This window comes from Falco cherrug, chromosome 7, assembly GCF_023634085.1.
Source record: "Falco cherrug isolate bFalChe1 chromosome 7, bFalChe1.pri, whole genome shotgun sequence".
Classification (NCBI taxonomy): Eukaryota; Metazoa; Chordata; class Aves; order Falconiformes; family Falconidae; genus Falco; species Falco cherrug.
The window spans coordinates 6,397,472-6,417,047 of NC_073703.1; the positions used below are offsets into that span (position 1 = coordinate 6,397,472).

General features: G+C 49.0%; 2 protein-coding genes across 2 annotated transcripts; one reads left to right on the forward strand and one right to left on the reverse strand.

Annotated features, from left to right (window-relative positions):
* Nucleotides 1-994: 994 nt before the first annotated feature.
* On the forward strand, nt 995-6,681 carry PARP16 (poly(ADP-ribose) polymerase family member 16). Its single transcript, XM_055716871.1, has 6 exons — nt 995-1,290; nt 1,970-2,107; nt 2,910-3,116; nt 4,214-4,385; nt 5,237-5,378; nt 5,974-6,681. The coding sequence occupies exons 1-6, from the start codon at nt 1,105-1,107 to the stop codon at nt 6,116-6,118; spliced, it is 990 nt and encodes a 329-aa protein (XP_055572846.1). The 5' UTR covers nt 995-1,104; the 3' UTR covers nt 6,119-6,681.
* Nucleotides 6,682-9,708: 3,027 nt separating this feature from the next.
* LOC102056423 (gonadotropin-releasing hormone II receptor-like) lies at nt 9,709-18,102 on the reverse strand. The gene is made up of 4 exons (XM_005435601.3): nt 16,025-18,102; nt 14,258-14,767; nt 13,496-13,697; nt 9,709-13,214 (listed from the first exon to the last, which is right to left on the reverse strand). The coding sequence occupies exons 2-4, from the start codon at nt 14,762-14,764 to the stop codon at nt 12,805-12,807; spliced, it is 1,119 nt and encodes a 372-aa protein (XP_005435658.1). The 5' UTR covers nt 14,765-14,767; nt 16,025-18,102; the 3' UTR covers nt 9,709-12,804.
* Nucleotides 18,103-19,576: the final 1,474 nt, after the last annotated feature.

Here is a 19,576-nt window from a genome sequence, read left to right on the forward strand (position 1 = left end):
CCAAGAGAGCTTGAGTTGAAGAGACCTCCACCCTGCCAATGGTGACATCTAACACATCTTGGAACTTGAGAGAGGCTTCAGAGCACTAATGCTGTGCCAGTATTGCAGAGATGAAGACTGAGCTCATTCTCAGGCAACATAGTGAATGCAACATGGTGAAACCACTGGTAAGAGGCTCAACTAAAAAGTAAACTCTCCCTTAGTTCTGCAACACCAGCCTGTGAGAGATGACTGAAACAAACCTGGATGCATTCTTCAAGGCTACCAGCTTGGATGATAAAGGGAACTGCTAAAGAGTAACAGCACCTACATGCTTTTGACTTGCTATCGCGTAAGTCTGTTATAGTCAGAGCTACACAAAACCAGATTTTACACAAAAAGTAGGTGCCCTGAATGACTGTTTTGGCTAATCAGCATTGCTGTTTCACATGAATGCAATGACCAAGCCATGAGTTTGCATCTGCCATGCCCCAGCAGCTGAGGGGGCACAAGCCGTCTAACAGGACCACAGGGCAACTCACATTCCAGCACATTGCCACCGTCCTCGGCGCCGCTGTCCCCTGCCTCGGGGTCACATACGTTGTGGGCACGAAGAGCTGGGCTCCCCTTCCATGTTCTCCCTGCCTCATGGCTCCTGTTCTCCTGCTGAGGGGATGGCGCCATTTCCCTCCCCTGGACCCCTAATCTCCAGGTCTCCACCTGAGGGGGAAGGCACCATTTCCCCCCTGGACCCCTAATCTCCAGGTCTCCACCTGAGGGGGAAGGCACCACTTCCCCCCTGTACCCCTCTCCAGGTCTCTACCTGAGGGCAAGGCGCCATTTCCCCACTGTACCCCCCTCCCGGTTTCCACCCGAGGAGAAGGCGCCATTCTCCCCCAGCCTCCCACGTCCCCGAGGACCGGGCACCGCCGCTCGGCCCCGCCGTGCCGGGCAGGAGCGCGGCGGAGCAGAACGGCGCGGGGCGGGCGGAGGCGGCCGCCCGGCGGCGGGGCGGAGCGGCGGGGCCAGGCCGCGGCCCCGCCGGCGAGGCGGAAGGGACGACGCTGCCCGGGCGGCAGCTCTCGCCTTCTCAGAGCGGCCGCCGCTCGGCAGGCCCCGCCGGGCATGCCATCGCCCGGCCCCGGCGAGGCGGCCGCCCGCCTTAGGGAGACGGCGGGGAGGGACCCGCTGGCCGCCGACCTGCGGTGCAGCCTCTTCGCCGCCGCGCTGCAGAGCTACAAGCGCGACTCGGCGCTCAGGCCCTTCCCGGGCCGCTACGCGGGCGCCGACAGCAAGGACTTCGAGGGGCTGGTGAGTGCCGCTGCCCCGGCCCGGCGCGCACAGCCGAACCGGGAACACGCCGCTCTGGCTCCGGCGTGCCACAGCAGCCTGGCGAGAGGGCTAGTGAGCGGGGCGAGCGCAGGCCCAGCGCGCCCGGGCAGCGCCGCGGGGTCGGCAGGCGAGGCCGCCCGCTGAGGGGAGGGCAGCGGCCCCTCGGCGCAGCCGGTAAAGCAGGGCGGGTTGTATATCCAGTCCGCGAACCCGGGTTTTAAAGTACATGTGGGATTCAGACCTGACAAACCCCTGCTCAGAAACTTACAGATCCCGCGTTGGGGATGTGAAGCATTGGAAATGCCTGCCTGATGTGAAACTCAAATTTTTAAGGGTTTGTACTTTACACGGCCTCTGTGTCTATTCCACTGCAGATACTGCACTGTGGTGGCCTGTTTTCCTTCAGAGATTTGATTATTCTTCTATGTACCTTACAGATATTATTGGTAAATAGAACTATTTTATAAGCGGTCTGGTATTTACTTTTAGAACAAGTGACAAACTTTCCTGCAAACCAGTTAAAACATTTATATTTTAGAACAGAAACTGATTTTCAGTTTACAACCTCTCAGGGTGAAATATTGTTTTGTTTTCACTAGAGGTCTCTGTTTAATCATAATGAAAAGAAGGACCTTGTACTAAATGCCTGTCTTGTTAGCTTGCAGATACCAATGCTCTGCCAAGCCTGAAAGAACTTCTGGAGTCTGTTCCAAACACAGAGAAGAGGACCTGGGATTTGTTTAGTTGGATTTTATCATCTAAGGTCTTCATGATACATAGTACTAAGAAACAGGAGGTGAGCTCTGAATTCTGAAAATCTTGATTAGAGTTTGACTTTTAAGTCAAACTTGCACTTCAGAGAGTATTTTCTCCTGCAAGAAGTTAGCTGGTTATCGTAAGAGCTTGACAGTTCAACGTGAATGCTTTTTTTCCCTGTATATAGAGAGGGTTGTTTGTTTTGGGTTTTAAATAAAATTTTCAGGAACACTGGCGGGAAGAAATAGTTATCACTGCCAGTAGTTGATGATGGGCAGCCACTGTAATTGGTTACCTCCATTAATATAGCATGTACTTGCATGTTCTGGACCACAATAGTGCAACCTGGGTGTTGTGGAGCTAGGATGTGCTTCTCACCAAGAAAGACAACTTTGTACTTTTGCATACCACCCCAAAAATGGAAAGATTGAGAGCCACTGAGCTACTTCTGTAATAGGGATCAAAATAGTTGTAGAGATTAGTATCAAGATGAAAACAACTTCTGTTTTCACTTTTTTATCTCTTCTAAGATCAGCTGATGGATATATTGTCTTAGTGGCCAAAGTAGAATTGTGGTATTGTCCTTACATCATCAATTAATTCATTATCACAGTTCAGGGGTGGTATTTTTCCAGAAAGAATTAGGATTTAGCTTTGATAGCAAGAAACTGAGAATTTTTACTGTCCATTTACTCCTTCTGAATTGTGACAGTGTTGATTTCTAATGCAGAAAGCATAATCAAAATACATAAAGCAATATGAGAGACTAAGGGGCAGTAAGCAGGATTTCCAGTGGCTAATCTAACCCCATAAACTGACACATATTCCTTCCTGATTTTAAGTACGAGAAGATCCAAGAACTCACAGGGATGTCTGGGGCTGCGGTTCCTGCTCCGGACTACCTCTTTGAGATCGTGTATTGCGATCAGATGAATACCAAGTTTGCTGAGACCAAGGGAGAGCGGGACCTCATCTATGCCTTCCATGGGAGTCGCCTCGAAAACTTCCATTCCATACTGCACAACGGCCTGCACTGCCATTTGAACAGGGTGAGGCTCCTGGTATTGGCACCATCTTGTTCACTTGCAGCTAGTGACACTTTTTAAAAATAGGCCCAAATTCCTGTAGGGGTATGAAATGTGCCGATGATCTTATACTGCTGTTCTGACTTGTAGGCCTTTGTGGACGGTTATGTTGGATTTTCTAGTGCAGCCTGAGGGTAAAAACTGGAAGTGGCATGAAACCCTTTTCTCCAGTGTGACGAATTACAGCTATCCTTTGCTTCTTTGTAAGGAAGTGTAATGCCTCTGAAACTACTGGCCTGTCTGACAAGCACCTGTGCGCAGAGGAGGAAGATAGTGGACGTCCTGCTGAGATTCTTTCTGCCTGGCCTCAAGCTTAGATCAACTAAGTTTTAGGTGCTGCTTGCAAATGGAGCCTTCTTTAAATAGCCTGGTTAAGAGAGAGACATCCTGTAGGCTTGCATCTCTTCCAATTTCAATGGAAAAACAGGTGGAACTCCTGGCTTTGTGTGTCATCTGTAAAGCAGTTTTGACACAGCAGCAGCTTAACCATCCAGTCAACTTGAACTATGTTTTTCCATGTTCTTTACGAGGAACAGCTTATCGGGTACAGTGGACTTTCTGGATTAATAATTTTAGCCAGTGTGGCAAATCCTCTGATTCAGAGTTATTAAAAGTTACATTTGAAAGGAATTCACAATTGGAAAGTACTTCTTTTCTAGTAAAGCATGGATTTAAATGGAAGTAAAGCCTTGCCTTGTTTGTGGAGGTTGGATTTGAATGATGGCAGTCTTAAATCAGTGAAATGCCTCTAACAGCAGTGCAGTCATGTTGATATAAAATACTTAGGCTGGCAAACTAAATCCAAATCCGGGAAGGCATGAATCTGTCCACACCAAAGGCTGTGCCAAGCAGCTAATTTGAGGGATGGGAGAGGGCAGCTGCCCCACCCCAAGGAAGCTGTGCCAGGACAAAAACAGTGTGTGGACCAGGACCAACACAGGTCAGAAAAGCCTTTCATAGTTTACCTTCAGAAACAGAACTGCCAGTCTGAAAGTAAAGAACACTTGTATGTTGTTTATAGTTTGTTCTACAGGATTTTAAGATACATTTCTCTGTTTCAGACGTCCTTGTTTGGTGAAGGTACCTATCTTACCAGTGACCTGAGCCTGGCTCTCCTTTATAGCCCTCATGGTCTTGGTTGGCAGCGAAGTGCATTGGGCTCTATCCTTAGCTGTGTAGCTGTTTGTGAGATCATTGACCACCCAGATGTAAAGTGTCAGGTGAAAAAGAAAGGTGAGACTACTGCAATAATAATTACTACAGGCAGTTCATCTTCTACTTAGCACTTCTCATATTTGTACATATATGCTATTGTATAAGCAGTGCAGTGTATGGAGTGTGGATACCCTTCGGTAGAAACTGGTGGCAGTCTCCTTTTCTGATTGACCCCTCAACAAATTGTCTGTGAAGCTTCTCTCAAAATAGTCTATTTCAGAGGTAGAAAATATTTTGGTGGCATCAAGGCCATGTTGGATAGGCCTTTGAGCAACCTGGTGTAATGGAAGCTGTCCCTGCCCGTGACAGAACAGGTCGTTCCAACCCAAACCATTCTATGATTTGTTTTTTCTGGTTTCAGTAGTATGATCAAGTCATGATCCATAATGCCTGATTGTTTCACCTGTGAGGGTGGAACAGAAGCATCACAAATGTATCAATAACAAGCTTTACTAGATGTCTAGGAAGCCTCTGCTCGGATTGTCCTTCTTTGACTGCTTCCTTCTGGCAGGGCTCAGTCAGTCCGTTGATGTTGTTTTTCTTTCCCTGTTAATATTAGCAGCTCCTGAAGCACTGCTGTGGGACACCAGCCTCCTTATCATCCTGGTCTGGGCCATAATGCCATCCATACCAAGGATGACTGGGAGTGGTATAGCCTCAAGCAAACTTTTCAGTCTATTCTTGGATGCTAAGGGATTCAGGGGAATACCAAGACTAGGTCTTTGGTTATCTTATTTCCACTCTTGGGGAGGGGTAGGGGGGGTGGGGTGAGGTGTTGGTTGTTTGCTTTTTTACAGTTACTTGAAGTTGTGCCTCTTTTCTTGCTTTTCTGTTTCCCCAAAGACCTCTTCTTTTCTTTTCCCGTTCAGATTCAGAAGAAATAGACAGAAAAAGAGCAAGAGTGAAAAACAGTGAAGGGGGTGATGTACCGCAGAAATACTTCGTTGTCACAAACAATCAGCTTTTACGAGTTAAATACTTGCTAGTATATTCACAGAAACAGCACAGGAGGTAAGAGTTCAGCTATCTAGAGCTATGAGCATGCTATAACAGCCAGATGAACACATCGCGTATTTGAAAAACAACAGAAAACAAGCAGGAAAGATACACTGAACTGCCAGAATTTGGTTTTAGCCAGTTTCCTGTGGAAATAAGGCTTACACCATCACGTTGCCTCTGTCTCACTCTTGCACATTCCCAGGCTCAGCTAAATGTGCTTTTTCACCAGACCTGTAAGCACTTACTGTCTTTGAGAGCTCTAGTAATCTGTGGCAGGAAACAAAGAGTAAAACTAGGGCAGTTTTAACTCTGCACTTATCTAACCCAAGTGGCAGCATTCACCCAGCTAATCAACACGTGCGTACAGGCCAGGCACTTATGGCTCCAAACCACAGAGAAAGGTGTGAAATGGGGAGAAAGCACAGGCTCAGCACAGAGACTTAGGGAAAAGGGATGGGGAATCAAGCTTTGGTAGTTACAGTAATCGCGGAACAACTTTCTGTTTTTAATAGATTAGCTTAACCGTTTAAAATAACAAAACCTAAGATACTCTTTGCCAAGGTGTTAGTGCGTCTCTGACAGAATACCTACACTTTTCCTTTTTCAGGCCTCCTAGTCAGTCTTCCTGGATTTATACCCACCGTTTTGCCGTAATGATGATGCTGTACCTACTGCTGCTAATAGTGATAGGGGCCAGCAACTCGCCAACCTTCGTCTACTACTGGCACAGAATGTTCAACTCGGAGAGATGAATTGCCCAAGGTGATAAACTGTTATTTTCACCACGTGCCTTAATAATAGCCAATCTGCAATGCACTGCATCCGTTCCAGAGCTCTGGAAATAAAGGTGTCTGGAGCTTTCCAATATATTATCCTCATGACATCTTTCCATTTATTCTTATTTCTGTGTTCCTGTGATTCATGAGGATGCCCAGTACAGGTGAAAAGGATCACAACGGTGCAGCTTAGCATGAACCAATTGTTAAGGATCCATGGGAAAAAGTTACTTAAAGTTAATGAAAACTAAGCGTGGAAACACTGAGCTGTAACTATTCTCTGCCAAACTGAGGTATGTTTGCATGAGTTGGAAAAGAGGATTTTTCTGTATGTCAGGCAAAGCAACCTGTAGGGGAGTCTTACTAGTTTGGTTTCAGAAACTGAATTTAGCGATGTTTAGCATGTATCAGTGCAGATGAGATCACTTTTAAACATTTAAAACTAACTTTGACTTTGGCCAGGAATTTTTATATTTGAGCATAATGGTTGTAAGAAAACAACAAGAAATAAAACATTCACCAAAATGGAAGAAGTTAAATGGTTTTAGTATGTTTCCACCCCCTGTAAAACATTATCGTGGTTTAACCCCAGCCAGCAACTAAGCACAAATCCAAAACATAGCCCCATACTAGCTACTGTGAATAAAATTACCTCTATTCCAGCCAAAACCGGCACAAACATCTGCAAGGCTTGTGCTCTCAGTCATGATCTATCTTGTCCTTGGTTAGTGTGCAGGTCAGAAAAACTGAAGCCTTTCAACACCAGTACTGAATAAGGATCATTCCTATCAAACAGCCTTCCGCTTGTCTTTTCTGCGCCAAGAAGAGGGAGGGTGAAGGGTTCCACTTACACTGCCACCTGACAGGCTTTGGGGGCTTGGGACTGCCTGGATTTTGGGATCTGGTTCAACATTTTTGCCTGTATTGAATTGTTTTCAGCCTTCCTTTACAAAGAAATGGACTAACTAGCAGTAACATGCCAACTATTTCCTGAGGCATTTGTAAGAAATTGAGTAAAATGGCAGCAGAGCTGGTAGGGTTGTACTTGTATGTCTGTGAACATCTGTAGTACAGGTAACTTCCTGTAGACTTCACTTAAACCTCCACGTGACAACTTGTACACGATACTGTATGTTCGCAGGACTGTCCACGCTACGTTCTCACAGAGAGGTTGAGTCTTCTATGGTCAGAATTACAGCAGTTCAGCTGTTTGCAAAGCGCATCGGCTTAATGCTGGTGTGCAAAAACCTCAGTATCTCTCAGATCCATCTTTTCTGACCTTGAAGAAGGGCATTTTGGGGATTGCTTTGAAAACACACATACAGGTATGTGCAAGTTAATCGTGTGATGTAAACAGGGCAACCTTCTCCCTCTCCTGTCCAAGTCCTCTGTGTTTGCTGTTGTTACAAAGCAACCTACAACTACCTGAAACTGAAAAAGGAGCAAAGGACTGTCCTCTGACTAGGGACTGGGCGCGAGAAAAACCTGATGAAGAGCCCAGGGATTCTAGGCAAAGAAAAGCTAGACATGTGCCACAGTTCAAGTTTCAAGCAGTCTAGCTTTCAGTAGTAGACTTGATAAGCGCAGGTTTTTATTGCACAGCGAACCCGAATCACAAAAAAAAAAAATCTCATCACATATTTCCAGCAAATGAGTCCATGATTACTACTTTACTCATTAAATATTTCAAAGAAAAGCTCTTCTTTATCTGATGTTGTTCTGGTACCTAATTGCCAGAAATAATGACCTGATAATCAGGTTTTCTAACTCGAGGCTGAGAACAAGTTCATTTACAGCAACCCCTCTTCTTGGTGGATGGAGCTAGAAGCATTTATTCCAGTTAATTTTGCTGCCAGAACAAATTTATTTATTCACCATACAGCTTGCAAAACAAGAACATTATAATCCAATTCCCCATTGCCTTTTACAGTCCGTTAATAATGCTCACTGTTAAAGCACATTGCATTGCCTCAGCCCAGGAAATGTGCTAATTATAGTGTTGATTTGCAATTAAAATATACATAAACTAACAATTTATTGCACAACAGATTCAACTACTTTGTAGTGGTTTACTCCTTGATATTTCAATGCAGAAATTCGGGGTTTGAGACACGCATGGGGTTCCTGGAAATACTTGCCTATTTTTGGTCCACCTCAGCATGTTCTATATATAATGTTGTGCCACATATATGTCAGTCTAGGGCAGATAACGTGCCAGGCAGAAAACCCGGAGTATTTGATGCTATCTAAAGGTTACCGTGTTGTTAAAAGGCTTGTACATCTGCAAACGAAACACCTTTTGGAACAGACGGGCTATGGGAGGCCCTTTGGAAAGGGAGAAGGTTAGGCAGCAGTTGTGGGACGGCTAGATGCTTGTACTGCAGGGAAAGGCACAAACCTGGGAATTCACAAGTCAGACAAAAGGAACAGATGGGGAGGAGCACAGCAGGGTTTTGAGGCTCTCTTCTCAGGCTTGCTTTGCATAGGAAAGTTTCTGAAGAGTAAGCAAAAGGAATGAGTGCACAGCAGCCGTTCAGCACTATCTCCTAATGCCTGTCTGGCCTTTGATCTGGCTTTAAGCCAGTCAGCTGAGATCTCTTCCCAAGCGTGGGGCAATCGCATCCGTGTAGGGAGCTAGTTCCCAAGCTGATCTTCTGCACCAGCTGCTCCATACTATATCCCCAAAGAGAAAACTATTGCAAGGGCTCTCATGGCAGACACACACAGCCCAGCACTGCAATTAAATCAGCAGGTATCAAAGGAAAAAAACAGCTTTTTCTGCTTTGAACAGTTTGAATAGACCCAGAAGAAAGAGGTAGCTGCAGGTAGGGGCTGAGTCCTGATGGACATGTCTCGAGTGCCTCTCGGAGGGCTCATAGCCCCGTCCCTCATGCTCCTAGGCCTGCAGGGGTGCTGAGCCCAGCCTCCTCAGTGCTTCAGCTCCACATCTGCTGAGCGAGGCAACTCGTGTCTTCAAAGGCAGTGGGAAAATAAATACATTTAAGGTGCCCAGATTCTACCTTAGCAGGCCAGCAAAATACTTAATATCCTACTCCCACGCTTGTTTTCTGTGCTCCCTGCTGATTTCAGCATGTGTTGCCCAACGTGGTGAGATGCAGTCAGCTGAATTAATGAGAGTATTGTGCCGAGTATCTAACAATATTATGAATTAACCCAAGGTTCGCATTAACCTCTTAAGCCACTTGCGTGGCTCTTTGAACATGCACAGTACTATAAAAATGCTAATGGGGAATGAATCAGAATTTTCTCCCGAACAAAGGACTGCTGTGTCTGAAGCAGGCAGCCCAGGGTGAGGTCGAGGAGTTGTAAAATATAGAGCTACCTGTGCTTATTAATATGTTCATTACATTACTGTGGTGAATATTAAGGAACTGTAACTGAGTCAGACAAGTCTGATCCTGGTGTGACTGCAAGGAAAAGCATGGCAGCTAGTGTTTTCCAGGGGAAACAGGAATATTTTGGGGAAGTGGGAGAATTTTCCTCCCATATGGGGAAATATATATCTACAAAAAAATAATTAAATCTATCTACTTATAATCTATGTATTCAGAGATCTCAGGAACCAGCTGAGGAGGAAGGCAGGTGCTGTTGGAGACCCAGGCTTTGAGGCAAGGTAGGGAGAGGGAACTACTGCAGAAAGCAAGACCACCCCTGGGTTGGGGAGCAGCAAGGCTCTGTGTTTCATGCTCCTGATGAGTGATGCAAAAATTTTTTGCTTTCTAAAATACAAACAGATTTAAGAAACACAGAATCAGAAATTCAGAGATGTTCAAACCAGGCCTGGGCTTTGGTCCGCCTCTGGCAGGACCCAGACCTGGGTCAATCCCCAGTGACTCAGAAAATACCCGCCCTGGCTCCCCTGGGGAGGTGCTGCTCGCCCCCCCTTCCTGCATACGTTGGGCACACGGCTTGGCAGCATGTTCTTCTAGTGACATTTTCCTTCCATCGTGAAAGCTGTCACTTTGGGCACCTTGCCCACGCTCTGGGCTTCCCAAAATGCCAGCCTCGAGCACCAGCAGCAGGAGGGAAGGTACCTAGAGGCAGGCAGAAAGAGCAGCGCTGAGAGTGCCTGCGGGCATCCTGAGGGATGTGCCGTGCTTCCCCCAAGGACCAAGGTACATATCCTTGCCAGCATCTCAGTTTTCCTACTCTTCACCTAAAGCCAAAGCTGCTTCTGTCCTCTCACTGTACCTGTGGGGTGTAAAGGTGGTGGGTCCCTCCCACAAGGGAAAAAGTACTTCTTGCTCCTCAGAGAAGGTCTCCGAGCTCTCCCGCTGCTGTGCGAGGAAGGACAAATGGCCTTAAGCGTACAAGCAATGCCAGACCTGTTCTCTCTCACTCAGCAGAAAGCAGATGAAGAATGTTTTCAGGAGATTAAAGACACTTTCCTGCTTCTTTGAGGCTTGCCAGAAAACCAACACACCTTCAAGGTCTGCCCCCCATTAGCGATCATCAGTAATACAAACAGAGAAACCAAATGAGAGTCTGATGAATAAATTAGCTTCTCCTACCACAAGTCATTCCCATCACCTCACAAGAAACTCTTTTACACAGGTCAAGCCAAGCCAGCCTGGCAGCAGCAAGCCCTGCTGCCATTAGCATTGCGTAATTAACCTTGAGCAGAACAAGCCCAGGAAAGCCAAACGGTGATTACGCATCTCATTGGAGCTTGGATGCTTCCTAAAGGACTCATGCTAATCCCCACTAGCCTGCCTGGGCTCCTGCAGCTCTAATTGAATTTTTTTCTCCTTGGTCAGCGTGTTTAGCATAAATGATAGCTAGCTTGGGGAAAGGCATGTGCTCAATACCTGCCTACAGCTCTGCATCACCCTGAGCACCACGGCTTCCCATACCGTCATCATCCAGCCTCAGCCAACCTGCAAGGACTGCTCTCCCACCCCTCTAATTTGTTAGCTGGGGCACTGGGAGACCAGTGCAGATCCCTTCTGACCAGCAGGGATCCATTCCCTCTTAAAGACAGGGTCGAGAACGCCCCCTTGGCGACCAAAGGAAATTTGCTTGCTTGGGAGGAGACATCTCCCAGCTTCCCTACACATGCAACCACAGCAAGTCAAGATTTGTTTTTAAAACACAGCTCTTTCATCCTGATAAAGTCCAGATGCTCATTCAAAGCTGCAGTAGCCACAGAAATGCCCAGGGAGCCACCTCCTGCCAAGTCCACGCTCCTGAGCTGCCCAAAGATTTCACAAAACCAAAAAAACCCCACAACGCACCTGGCTCAAAACTAGATTTCTCTTCAAAAGCAAAAAACACATTTCATAACAATCAGCAGAGAACAAACAAAGAAACAGTTCACTATTTCTAGTCACACAGAAAGGAACAACACAGTTGAATAAACCCATCTCTTCAACCCACACCCAGAGAAGAGGCTTCCATCTTTACAAGCAACTTGTAACACACTAGTGAAAAGCAAAAAAAAAAAAAAAAAAAAAAAAAAATTCATTCATCACAGCTCAGCTGATCCCTCCCACAGCCTCCCTTACCTCCACAGCGCAGCCAAAGACCACCGGCACCCTGCTGGCATTTATGAGTGCTGATGGGCCCCATCTACCTACAGGTGCTTCCCATCACCTTCCTCATTGGGACACCTCAGGCATCTCCTGTGGGGTGGCTGCACCCATCCTGCTGGGGACAGAGATGAGGTGCTGCTGTCGGGTCAAGCCCTTAGGGCAAAGCACATATGGGGAGCCCAGGACATGGTCTGCAACCTGCCAGCTCGTACCCTAGGACATGGGGCAGGGGCAGGCAGGGGGGGCTGGGCAGTGTTGGGTCTGGTTTTCACTCTCTGCTTACACCAAGTAGTCTCCTGGTCAGCCCTGCGTCCCAGAGAGCTACTGTGTAAGGATGTGTCCGTACCACCCCCTGCATGCCAGAACAATGCAGCAAGGACTCTCTTTCCTTATGGCTGTCTCCAGAAGGGAGAAGAAACCCCATTCCATCCCCATCCGATCCCATCCCGCTGTGGTTCTTTGAACCCCTCTTGCCTGAGCCCCTCCATCCCTGCAGCACTTCCTCCCTCCCCACCATGCCCATGGGGACTAATGCCCCTGCATCAGTCACTCCCCAAAGATTTAGATCCTCCCCAAGGCTTGACGCAGCTGTGGGAGGACCGAACAGGCTCTGTGCCTGGAGATCCAAAACTTCCAGAGAGCTTTTCCTAGAGTGGCTGGAGAAAAGGGAGTAAAAGCTTCTGATGGCACCTTTGCAGCTTCTCAGGGTGACACCACTTAGCAGCTCCGCACCCAGGTGTAGGTGCAAAGGGCCATCCCAGATGGACATGGCCCTGGACCACAGAGGAGACGGCATGTCTCCTCCAAAGGGTTGATGCTGGAAGTGTGGCAGATGCTTGATTCCAGAATCAGGGCTAGAGCATGCACAGGGCACAAAAAGGACAGCTTCCTTGTTGTCACAGGGCTGCAAGAACGGAAGAGTGACCGTGAATACCACCAGATGTTTTTCACCCTGAGTTCAGGCAGGAGATGCATTCCCAGTTTCTGGCCAGAGACCCTCACCCACCAAAGCTGAGTGGCAAACTTCCTCATGACAGTCTCCAGAACGATCCTATGGGACAAAAGCAGCCCCCAAAGCTGTGTCTCCCGTGTCCTTGTGGATACATCTCTTCAGCAGATTGTGTTAACAGTCGTCCCATTGGAGCCCCCTGATGCCACCCCACCATTTACAGCACCATCTTTTATGTTCTTCTCTGAGACTGAGACAGGTTTGTGTCTCTTGTGCCTGGTAATGGCTGTTTCAACGCCCCTGAGACACAACTGCACGTCCTCCCGAAAGGAGGGGGTGTACAGTCCATAAATGACAGGGTCGGTGCAGGTGTGCAGCAGGCCAAAGAGAAAGAAGCTGTGGTTGACATATTCCGGCATCTTCTGGATCATGGCTGGCTGGAACCAGTACCACAAGCCCAGGAGGTAGTATGGGGTCCAGCAAATGATGAAGGTGGCAACAATGACTATGGTCATCTTGAGAGTCTTCATGCGTGCCTTGGAAATGTGGTCATTTTGACTTCTTACCAAACCTGCCAGGGAGAGTCAGAAGAATAGCTGGAAATGGGTGAAAAAGTGGAGAACATAACCATCCATGACTGTGCTTCTGCCAGAGAGGGGAGACCATCTCGTGTGGGTCCATGACCCACAGTAAGCAGAAGACAGCAAGGAGGGGGGGGTCAAGAAGTTTGTGTGAATATTCTTAGTTGGATTACCCTTCAAAGGGTGTTGGGACAGACCCAACAACACTCCAAGCTGGAGCAGGTTCTATCATAGAGCCATGGTGGACACTGAAGGGCTGGGACCTGCTTACCTTTATTGTTCTTTAGCTGCTTACTGATCTCCCAAATGATCCGGATGTAGCAAACGATCATGACGCTCAGGGGGGTGATGTAGAGGGTGGTGAAGGTGAACATGTTGTAGGCGGTTTCCTCCCAGTGTGCTCGGAAGCTCCCATGAGTGACGCACTGGGTGAAGTTCCCTCCTGGGATCGTGTGCAAGTGGAAGAGGAAAAGCTGAAAAGGAGAACCAAATGATAACTCAGAGAGGGTTTGGAAGAGGGTACCATGTCCTGCAGATGCTCCTGGCTGTGCATGGAGAGCACTTCTCTGCCGCTATTGGACTGGGAGAGGTGCTCTGGGCACCTAATTCACGGCTATGGCCAGGAGCAGGGGGATGTGACAGCTGCAAACCCCTTTTTTCTGGCCATACCGAATGTTATTTTGATCAGGAACTGCTCAGATTTTTCTTGGTCTGCTCCAACATGTTTTGCAGGGGTGCAGTGATGTATATTTTAGGAGAAGATAACCATGTGCATGAGGAATAAAAAACAGCAGACTCGATTTTTACCCAGCCCTTAGCATAACACCCCGATGGTGTTGGTGCTATAAGGAAGGTGCAGAGCAGTGCTGAGCACCCAACGCAGCGACCACACCGCTTTGCTCAGCAAAGCCAATCTGATGGTGGGGAAGCCTGTGGATGGGGATGAATTCGTTGGGGCTTCCAGGATGGGGAAGCCCTTCTCCAAAACCACCCCAGCCTGGGCAAACCACACAGGGAGGGCGCTGAGCCCTACCTGAGGTAAAGCCAGGAGCACGCTGCCGGCCCAGGCGGTGCGGAGCAGCAACCCGTTGCGGCGGCGAGCATGGGAGAAGGGATGGAGGATGGCCGCGTGTCGGTCCAGGCTGATGACCACCAGCACCAGGGCAGCTGCATACATGGCAAAGAGCTTGAGGAAGTTGAGGAGCTTGCAGGAGGTATCTCCTCCGTACCACTGCACCGTCACATTCCACACTGCATCCAGAGGCATCACTGTTAACGTCACCAGCAGGTCAGCCAGTGCCAGGCTGAGGATCAGCGGCCGCACGTGGGATTTCCTCCTCTTCCTCAGCAGGCTGCCAAGCACCGCCACGTTGCTGCCCACCGCCAGCAAGAAGAAGATGGCCGTGAAGATCACGCGGACCCTCGCTGCTTGCGTGAACCGGGGCTCAACCCAGTGCTCAGGGCAGCCAGAGACTGAGATGTTGGTATCCCTCTCCACGGCAGGGCAGCGGGGAGCTGTGGGGAGCTGCTCGTCACTCATCCCCTGCCAAAAAGTGAACCCCCTCTTAGCGGCTGTGTAGTGTGCTACAGCTTCAATATAAGGAGGAAAGGGGGGGATAGTGGGATCTATACTGGAGGCACTGGCAGCAACCTGCCAGCCCCACCCTGTCCCTGCCTGTCCACTCTGTGTTGCCCGTTTTGCCAAGCCACCACAGCTCCCGGTTGTAGTGACACTGCCTAGCTGCCCTCCTTGGCTTACCCCTGCTGTAGCTATAGCGATTGCTCACATAGACATATATTTTTAGCTCTTTGCTAGGTGGTTGAGCAGCTGGGAAGTGGGAGAGGTGGCCAGGACCACAGGATGAGCTGCTGCCCACCAGTGCCTGGCTGGGAATGGGTCACACTGGAGCTGGCTGAGCCTGTACCAAGGCAGCTGTGCTCCGTTCAAGGACTCATCCTTCCAAAGGGGCTTTGCAAACAAAGCTAAGCTTTTTAGAAACCCCATGGTGCTTCCCATTAGAGTGTTAAACCTTAATGGTCCGCCTCCATCTCCAGCGCCGGATCTGGGGCCATACGTGAGAGCACCTTGGGGTGGCCAGAAGGGGAGAACGGGGATCCCACGCTGCCTGAGGACTGACAGCAGTTCTCAGGAGAGGATCATGGTGGTATTTAGGAGCCTTGCTGGGACCCAGGCAGCACCAGCTCAACACCTCTATCCCTTTGCCTTCAGGAGGCAAAGCAGGAAAGAGGAGGAGGTGAAGACGGGAACACACCCACGTGCAGGGTGACTAGGGGGTCATGAGCAGCGTGGTGGTCCCACATGGCTTGATTTAATTGCCCTTTTTGCCAGAGCACAACCAGCTTGGGGACAACTCACATTTCAAGGGCAAATACTTCCAACTCCTGGGGACATGAGCTGTTTACCAGTCCCAGCAGCAGGCAGGGAATGTCTTCTACCATTTCAAGCACTTCTGGTTTGCTGATACCAAAATAAAGCTTTCCCCACCTTTGCACAAAGAATATGAGCAGCTGAGATCAAATCTGCCTCCCCGGCTCTGCAGGATGGAAATGCTGACACCTTGCAGCAAGCTGTCCTCCTCCAGCCCCGCCACCTGCACCCCAAGCCCCTGAGAGCAAGCCCTCTTGCTGCCTTTGCCCTCTCCCTCCCCAAAGACCAACCCAGCAAGCAAGTAGCAAAAAGAAAAAGCAGTCAAAAAGTACCAAGCTTCTTGCTGACTGTCTGAAAGAAACAAGGGGAAACCCATGTCCAGGTCTCGATTTGTCCCTGGTGAGAACGTACCTGGCATACGTATGCCCTGATGCTGAGAGAAGATGCTCCTTGTCTTTCCCCACGGGTCTCCCACCACGGCGGTGACAAGTCAGGATGCTCCAGCGCGTCTTTGCATCACATCCCTGCAACAAACCCCTTGAAGCAGCAAAATTTCCCCTTGCCGGTGGCCGAGCTGGGAGTACGCTGCTTTTAGCACAGGCAGCAGGAGATGGCAACGCTGATGCAAACATCCCCTGCACTGGCAAACCAGGAGCGGGGCACGCGAAGGTGGGCGCCCACAGGCAGCTCGCCTAAGGCAGCTGCCAGTGTTTCACCCCCAGGTCGGGGCTGGCACCCCTTGCCCTTGCGGGCGTAACGAGCTGCCCGCTTTCAGGCTTAATGAGCAGGCAGCGGGGATGATGACAAAGCCACCGTATTGCAAGGAATGGCCAAAATTCAAGATGTTGTCGCCAAATGTGGCCCCATCAGGGCTAAGTGCCAACATTCCCTGCATCCGTTTTCTATAAATACAGAAAAATGAGTTAATTATCTCTGGAGTTAGTGATGAACATCCCGTTGCTCAGACAACCAGAAAACTCTCAGCACACACAGACACACGCCCCAGCGATGCTCCTGGACCACACAGGTCCGTGGGAGCATCACAAATGAACACAGGTACGTGCCTGGACTGGAAATGCTGTCAGGAGGGAATTAATAAAGAGAAACAGGTTATGTTGCTATTTTAATGAATATACATTTTTTTCTGCACTCTATCAGTTCCTGCCTTGTTCTTTTTGTATTTCTTTCAGCATAACGCAGTGAGAACTTGATGTGTGGTGTGAAACCTTGGGAAAGACAAAGAGCTCACAGGAGCCTAAAAAATATGATGTGCAATGCGAGGGCAAGGAGGGAAACCAAGGACACTCTGCTCCTCTGGCCTGCAAAAGCAAAAGAGCTGTGGGGATGCCAGAGGGCCAGCCCCAAGCCCTGCTGGGGCCAGCACAGGCAAACATGCTCCCGGGGACATCCCGGGGACTGTAATTACAGACCTTCACACCTCCTGGTCTATTAAATTAAGAAGTACCCAGTGTACAGCCAGACGGCAGGACCCAGGCTGGTGGCAGTGGCTCTGCATTATTCCCTGAAAGAAGGAAGTTCACCTCCTGGGATAGGAAGTTTTCCATCATTAAACCTATTCCCACTTATTTTCGGGAGGAAATGCCTGAGCTCTGAGGAGGGGTTGCACCATATCTGAGGCTGGAGTGCTCCCTGCCACAAGCAACAAAGGACTTCTCCCCTTTGTGGGTTTAAAAGTCAAATTCTGTGGTGGAGAGACCAGCTCCTGAGACCCAGGAGACGCTGTAGGCGCTGGACATCAGCCCTTGAGGCATCACCATCCGAGTTCCCTAAACCCTTCGTCACTTCTGCATTTAACCACCAAACGGGATCAGGCTGGAGATTCTGCTCAGGGCCACAGAGGGCAATTTATGCACTCAAAGTGCTTTACACTCGAGGGGAAAGAGACAAGCAGACCCAGCGGCGGCACTGCCAGCGGGCAGTGTGGGAGGGCAGGCACCCAGCGAGCACCAGCCACCCCTGCCCCATGGGAGGGGACTGTCCCCATCACCTTACCTGGCAGGGCCATCACCCACCAGCGCCGCAGGAATGAGCCTAGTCCCTGGAGGGAAAAAGCACAAAACCCACCAAGAAGTTGGGTGAAAGCCTGTTTATTGCAGCAGCCACATCCTTCTGGTGCTGGACTCCTGCTTAAAGCTGAGATTGACTTGGCCCCACATGCTCATCCTTATTTTTCCTTTCATTTAGTTCTTTGCACCTGCACGAAAGCAATTAAATAGCGAGTCAGGAATGTATTCCCTGTTTGTCCTCCTTCCTGGCTGGCTGCCTTTTTGTCTAGAAATGTCCTCTCCATCCACGACTGTATGATGCAAGAAAGGGACAGGATTTTTCTTGGGAATCGTAAGTCTTGCTCATGCCGCAACAAAGCCTTTGGTCCCCATTCAGAGAGGATTTTTTTAGCATGCCATCACACAGAAATGTCCTGGGCATGTATTAGCAATAAGTCTTATTTTAAGGGTGGGGTCCCTTATTAATATGGCTATTTTTCTCTGGCGTTTGCACAGTAACCCCCTTGTGTTTTCTTTTTTTTTTGGCTCATCTCCTCAAAGGTCAGCTTGGATGTTGTCTGCTCAGCAGCCTTCAGCTGAGTCTCTGAACACTGGTTTAACAATCAGAGGTTTCTGGTCCCCAGGATTAGGAAACAGTGCTGGCAGGCAGGGCTTGTTTCCATACACCCCGGCTCAGCTTTTTCCGAAATCCCCTCCTTTTGGGATGCTGCCCCAGTACATCCCCAGAGCTGCAGCCCAGCGCTGGGTCACGGGGAGCCAGAGCTTCTCCAGGCATCCCCAAATAGAACTTTCCTCCCTGAAGCCATACGGATCATTCTGGGATGCTGGAGAAAACAAAAATCAGAAAGCCACACCAGGTAATACGGCCCTAGTGGCAATTTTTGCATGAGCAGACCTCAAACAAAAATGCAAGTGCTGTGTTTTTCCATTGGACACCCCACATAAATCGGGATCTCATGCAGGCAAAGCAGCACAGGATATAATTTCCATTAACCTCATGCAAATAAGGGGCAGGGAACCTGCTGCTGTTCAACCTAATAAATCATCGTTGGCATCTTATCTATGCAAAAGAGAGAAAAATCACCTCTGAGGGAAACTCCTGCTGCTGGGCGTTATGGGGGGGTAACAATTGCTCTCCTTCAAGCAGAGCTATCCCATGGCAGCACCCATCACCTGCACCCTCACCCCAGGCAGGTGCTTCTGCTGGGGTGGCTGTTCAAAAATCGCCCTTTGCTCAGAAAAACCTCATGTTTTCAGAGTTTTTAATGCTGATTTTTTTTTTCTCTCTCCAATTCTTCTTCTCCTCCAAACCTTGAATTGTCTTAGGAGCAGCTCGTCCAAGGAAATTTTTGTCTCATACTGGACTCGAAACAGAAAGTCTAGTCAGGGACATCTGACATGCAATGTTTTTGTGAGTAAATACCAGCGTCCATGAAGTCATTTCCCGGGGTTAGAAATGAGCTCACCTCTGGAATGGCTTCTCTGGAATGGCTTCTCTTCTTACCCAAAGTTCACAAGTCAAGCAGTTGTGAAGCTCCCAGTTTTCACCCTTATTAAAAACCAGCACTGGGGCTGCGTGTGGTGCTGTGCTGCCTCCAGCTGTACGCTACGGATGGGTCTGTAGCAGGGCACCACCCTGCACTCCCCGAAACCTTTGCAACAAAAGGCAGAGGACCAAAGCTCAGTGGTTACTGGGGATAAACCAGCATCTCATTCTGCCTGCTCACCCGGCCCTGGCCGCTCTGCCGAGCCTGCCAAGAGGGACAATAATTGCCATCCCTCATGGGGATAATCTGGGTCATCCCATCCCCCTCCTAAAAGCCCTTGTTTAAAACAGAGGGAGGGATCTCTTCTGCCCACAGGCTCAGTGTCTTGCTAAACTGTGTCTTTGGAGCATTTCTTGGTGAAATAGCATGCTGTTTCTGATTTGGTGTCG